At 45.8% G+C, this 6,138-nt stretch overlaps 1 protein-coding gene across 1 annotated transcript; it reads right to left on the reverse strand.

The window, feature by feature from the left end:
- Positions 1-1,271: 1,271 nt before the first annotated feature.
- On the reverse strand, positions 1,272-5,485 carry LOC129732546 (uncharacterized). The gene is made up of 2 exons (XM_055693511.1): positions 5,070-5,485; positions 1,272-5,002 (listed from the first exon to the last, which is right to left on the reverse strand). The coding sequence occupies exon 2, from the start codon at positions 3,341-3,343 to the stop codon at positions 1,994-1,996; it is 1,350 nt and encodes a 449-aa protein (XP_055549486.1). The 5' UTR covers positions 3,344-5,002; positions 5,070-5,485; the 3' UTR covers positions 1,272-1,993.
- Positions 5,486-6,138: the final 653 nt, after the last annotated feature.

The raw sequence follows: 6,138 nt of genomic DNA on the forward strand, positions 1-6,138 counted from the left end.
TGCCCGCAGAATGTCGCTAGTTCTACGGAAACGTTTCCAACAGGTTCCTGTTCCTGCCGTCTTGCCGCAGGGGACAAGGGAAGGTGTTCCAAATTATTCTACCAACTCAGCGAACCGCAGTACCAATCATTATCGCTCGCTAGAGCACGATAGTTCTGCCGAATTCGAGACGGTTACCGTGGACACAATGGCAGCATAGGTAGCTGATGCTTGCCAGTGAAAAAAAAAAACTAGAACATTTCGAGTTACAGTAGGAAACCGATGGTTTCAAATTTGTTTAGTGTTATTTTGATATTATTTTTGTTGGTTTTTTTTTTCAGGGATTTGAATTCAAAGCAAAACTGCTATGGTTACCTCCCGCGGAACGAAAACGAATAGTGATTTGGGTTTAATTTTAATGGAAAAATAGTGAACCGAAGATTTATTTTACCCGTTCCAGTAGACCGTGAGACGATTCAGGGGACCAGCCACTCATAAACTTGATAAAACACAAAACAATAAAGGTACGTACTGTCGACTATCTGGAAGCCAGCAGAACGTAACTGCCGTCACCGTCGACGTCAAAAAGAGCCGGCCACCCGGCAGACAGCCAGCGGAAGTGTACCGGAGTTTTTTTTTCACTCTGCTGCATGGAATGTTGTTGGCTTAGTACCAAATTTCAGCCAACAAAACACAACACAAGAAAACAAAGAATATGCAGATACCTAAGCGAAAAATTTTAAAATTTACCGCATGCCGAATCAGCAACCATCGGAACTGGTTCTACTTACTAGTGGGAAACCCCCCTTTAGCCAAGGTTGCCAGGAATGCCGACAAATCTGTATTCTACAGACTTTCTGAACCAACCAGAAATAAAAACCACATCAATCAATTTTATACGAGATTCGTTTGAAAGTGGAAAGTTTTTTAAAAAACTGGCATCTCTGCCACCGGCAGCAGCAGCCAGAAGAATCGGAATTCTAATCTGCCTACCGGCGCGCGGGTGCAACGTCTACAGCCTATGCAGGGGCTGTCTGACTTCTGTGTTGGCCACTGGCGGCATAGCTCGAGCCATGCCAAGCAATACTAATTGTAAAATTGCTAGGCGAAAAATCATTGTCGGGCCTGGTTCCGTCGTCGTAACCAGTTCGGTACACCTCTACGTAAACCATATGTGCAGCGCTGGCTGCTAGGCGGATGACTGCTCCTTTTAAAGACCACCCCCAGCCCCAACCGTCCCCCGCATCCACCACAAAAAGTCAGACAGCAATTCCAAATTGAAATGCTTCAATCTTTTGAACGTCGGGGCCGTTCATTTCCCGGCTCAAAGGGTTTTCCGACGATTGCAATTTCGGGGGCCTGCTAGCCAGGCCAGGATCGAGAACGGAACCGTCAGTCGGTACGACGGGTTTAGTTTAGTTTTCTGCTTTTGTTCCGTTTGTTCTAGCGATGAGATGGTTTATGACAAATTCGTGAAAATGGTCTGCCTTTGCTTTGCCCCTTTTTTTTAATATTTGTCGTCCGGATTTCAGTTACGTTCGCACGGTCGTCAAATCTCTCAGTCTTCGAGTTTACCTCTATTAAAAATGTGTGTGATTTCCTTCTCAGTTGTGTGTTAAATCTGCTTGTTTTTTTTTCTGTTTGTTTCTTTAAATTAATATCACTCACTACTACACACTATAAGGACTATTAGATATTTGTTTTGCTCTATGTACGAACAAGGATACAACTTACGCTTTTGCTGCTGTGACTCCCCCGCTTGTTTTACAAGTATCGTTGAATGTTTCGTAGCGTGAGACGGAATCCGCCCCAGGTTGGGGACGGATCCGGCAAATAAAAACCATTGAAAAACCAGATCCAAGTCTTTCGTATTACAAATGTTTGTTTGTGAGTGTATGTGTGTGTGTGAATGTATGTGTCTATTTTCTTGTTTTTTGTTGCTGTAAAAGTGGTGTGTACCTTCAAAACTATGTGTGTGTCATGATTAGCATCGCGTTAGGAATCGGCTTACGTGCTATCTTGTGAATGGCAACGCATTTGGCAACCCTGCTGCACTTAGCCTACTGTTACTGCTGCTGTCAGCAAGCAGATGCAGACAGATCGCTATTAGTACTAATCCTAGCAAACCTCGCCGGCTGGTCCTCGCGGTTGCCGCATTGTTGTAGGTGAGTTCCTCGTTCTTGACGACCTCGTTCGGGTGTTTGTCGTACTCGTTCGTCTTCTTCGTCGGCTTATTGTTCTGATGTGCATTGGACGGTGGATTGTTATTATTATAATTATTACTATTACTATAAGCACCAGAGCCGCTTCCACTGCTGCCACCGTAGTTGTAATTGTTGATTGCCGTCCTCGGCGGCGAAGGAGTGTAATGATGCTGGTGTCGACCATTTCCGCCATTGTTGTTGTTGACCGACGGAGTCGACGGAACTGGTCGCTGTTGGCCACCGTTCCACGCCGGCCAGTTCATCGTGCTCTGCACTATGTTGCCCTGGCTGCTGTTTACCGTCGAGGACGGAAGCAGTCGCGTCGACGGATCGAAACCATCCAGCGAACCGCTAGCGTTGGTGTTGATCGATACACCGCTGCTACCACTGACCGCGTTGCCACCACCCCCAGAACTGCCACCGTCGGCCGACGTCGACGAAGGAATATTATTATTACTAGACGTTACGTTCGGATGCGGATGCTGATCTTCCGCACAGCACACCTTGAATACTACCTTCATATTGTTGGTGGAACATCTGCCACCTATCCTCCGGTGGAGGTCGTCCTTGGACGAGGTCGAAATAAAATAGTAATCATTCCCTGGTAGGAACTCTAGACCACCGGGTTGCGGTGTAAATGGCCGGAATGTGATAGTGAAGAACATCAGTTTGTTCGGTTTGTCACAGATTGCGATGATGCGCGGATCGTGGTTCGTGATCCGGCAGGTTTCGTACTCCACCTTCGACACGTTGTAGATGATGTACTTCTCCGTTTCGTTGTCGAAGGTGCCCGGCTCATACACGGGACAAATGATATGGACCTGATCGTACTCGAAGGCCGAGTTGCCCTTGTTCACATCGATGATGTGGTCGGTGTTGTCAATCCGGAATATGCTGTTCGTCGTATTCCAGTGCATGTAGAAGGTTTTGGCACAGTGCAACACGGTGGTCATCATTAGCAGCTGCAGACAAACGAGCAGCCCTAGGGTCAAGTACGAACAGGTTCGAATACTGGGTAGTAACTTTAGCCGTGTGTTCAGTAGCCTGTATTTCCGTCGCTTCGTCGTAATGCTGTTGGTGGCAGTGGCTGTGTGTCGCTGGTGGGGACGATTCACCTCGGTGACGTCACCCTTAATCTTCTTCCTGCTATATTTATTCATCTTTTCAGCATGGTACTCCGACCCACCCCCGAAAATTGAACGACTGATGGCCGCTTTGTAAGAACAACTTCTTCCAATCAACCAACTCACGAATTGTTAAAATCTCTATTCCATTCAAATGACCGCCGGAATCACTAAAACGTATCACTTTTGCGTGCGTGTGTGTATGTATATGTTTGTCTCTTCCCCCGAAACCAGTGGCCGCTTCCAACTTTGGAACTGGTTGACCGTGTCTGTTTTGTCAGTCGATTCCAAGGCGCTTCGCCTGTCGAACTTGTCGTGTTCAGCGACAACGACTGCGGCGGCGATGAATCCAGAAAAGCAGACCACAAAACAGCAAAGAAGTAGTAGCACTATTAGCCACTTACATTGTCTGTGTCTCTTCCGTCCCCCGTTTGTTTTTCCTTCGGTTGACTTCTTTTTTTCACTGCTGTCTGCGAAATGTTATATATTGGTGGTCTCGGTTGCTTTTCACTTTTTCACCACACGTCCGAAACACGCATCACATTTTCCCAGTAGCTCATTTGTCAAATGCACACACGAAAACAGATAAACAAAATAAAACTATCCTCTGCTGCTGCGTCAGCTATTTATTTGTTCTCATGATTAATGAATAATCCTCGTGAATTTGGGATGAACCTCTCACATCGCCTACTGTGCACAAGTAAATCAAAACATTATCATTCACTTCTCGACTATCCTTGCGTCAACAAAACCGAACCGAAGAGGATGTTATTTTTCCCTTAGTACACTCTCACTGACTAGTAGTAGTAGGACCTGCCTGACGGGTGGCGGAAGAGTCAGAAACTTTCCGACTTTAACGTAGCGCAGAAGATATTGATTGTTCATTTACATTTTTCTTCGTTTCACACACTTCAGGAGGGCCGCTGCGCCCGTTTTTCCTCCTCCTTGAAAGGCAGACGCGATTTTGTGTGTTAGTTTTTTGTTGTTGCTTTCTTCGCTACCACTCCGGACAGCTTCTTCGTTTCGTTTGCACACTTTGCACTGCTGGTCTTCTTCCTTCTCTCAACAATTATCGAACTATTCGGAAAAAACCACAGTGTGCTGCGCACTCCCCTTCGCTCGCACACACTTTCTCAACCCACTGCTTGCCTATTTAGAGCTCTAGTGCTTCCTCGAGAACTTCCTGCAAGACTTTTCCTCACTTTTCCAAGCACACAACGACGGCGGAAAATTGATCAGAGGCAATTTTTCATTTTTCTTCCCCGTCGCAGACGTACAAAAATATAAATATATATAAACCGACACACTTCACCGACGGTTGCACATCACGGACCGCGCGCGCTCTTTCTCTCTCTCCACTAGTAGTGTCGCGATTTGTCGAGAAAGCAAGAAAAAAGCAGAAATCACTCAATATTTCGATTCAAACATGGTTATTCTTCCTTTTAATTCCTCGTTCTCATAAATCATTCGCACCTCGAGCAATCGACATCGAGGCAGGCTGCGCTTTCCCCCGAGCAGCAGCAGCCATCGGCGGGACACACATCACCAATGCAAGAGCACACTTTGATTTTTCCTCTTCTGGTAGAAATTCTCCATTCATTTAAAACTCCACTCCGTAGACGTTGATGTCGCGGTCGTAAGGGCTAGGGCAAAGCAGGCCTAGGCTCTTCTTGTGCAAGGGCACACCGAAAATATCTACGTAAAAACACACATTATTTTTTCTTTCGCTGCGGTTCGAGAGAAGGAAGCGAAAAACAGGCACCTAAAGTGAGTGCGCGAGCGAGAGAATTGAGACCTCTTCTCTTCTGCTGCTGCTGTTGCTGCTGGCGACTCTGTCTGCTTCGTCTTCTTCCGTGTCTTTCTTTCTTCCAATCTGGTCCCACGGAAATTCAAGGAAAAAACTTCAAATTGTGTATTTTCCTCTACACCGTGTGTCTTCTTCCGAACTCGAAAACCGTAGGTTATGTTTCCTAAGCCATAATACTTAATCGCACCGAAATTAGCACATCAGCTATTTGCCACAGCCGTAAAGTGTGCTGGGCTAACACCAAGTAAAATGTGTGTACAATATTTCACTGAACTCTTCAGAAGATGCTTTCCTTTGGGCTGGTAAAACACACCACAACTTTGGATAAAAAAAATCCATCAACGGCAGCGCGGAGACGAGACCAATTTCAATTCATTTCGGGACACAATACAAACGCATACTAAACACCAGACCAGTCCGTCACGGCCATCAAGCCACCAGAAGCAGCAGCAGCAGAAAACTCGATCAAAATTCAAGAGAGCGAGAGAGCGACGGAGCGGAAGAGAGTGCAGACGATACCAAAATCATGCAACTGACAATAGCCCCGTACACACACGCACACCAGCGCAGCCGTTTTACCTAAAGAATGTAAGATGAGCGAGAGGATAATTGCAATTCAAGTTACAGATTTTATCATGTTTTTATACCTATATTCCAGCTGACATTTTTTGCACAATTAAAATCTGAAGAAAACATCAAACAAGCATTTAGTTTGTTGAAGTATCAGTTTTTCAACATATTTGTTGATAAGAATTCATTTCTTTTTAACTCCTGTTTCCTATTTTTGTACTCAGGAAGAGATTCATATCAGAAGCAACATTTCACTCGCTAGTGTACGTGAGCTCGGTGTGTTCTTCGCGCACAATTCACGCACACAATCGGTCACTCGCTCGCTCGCATCTCTCAACTCAGCGCTTTCACCGCTCCTCTCGTGGAAAACCTTTTGTGTAGGAGCTACCAACCGGTTTTGCAGCCATTGTCTGGCATATTTTCCTGTGTGTACACACAGAGAGCCTGTCGGTGG

The sequence above is a fragment of the Wyeomyia smithii genome, chromosome 3 (assembly GCF_029784165.1).
Source record: "Wyeomyia smithii strain HCP4-BCI-WySm-NY-G18 chromosome 3, ASM2978416v1, whole genome shotgun sequence".
Taxonomy (NCBI): Eukaryota; Metazoa; Arthropoda; class Insecta; order Diptera; family Culicidae; genus Wyeomyia; species Wyeomyia smithii.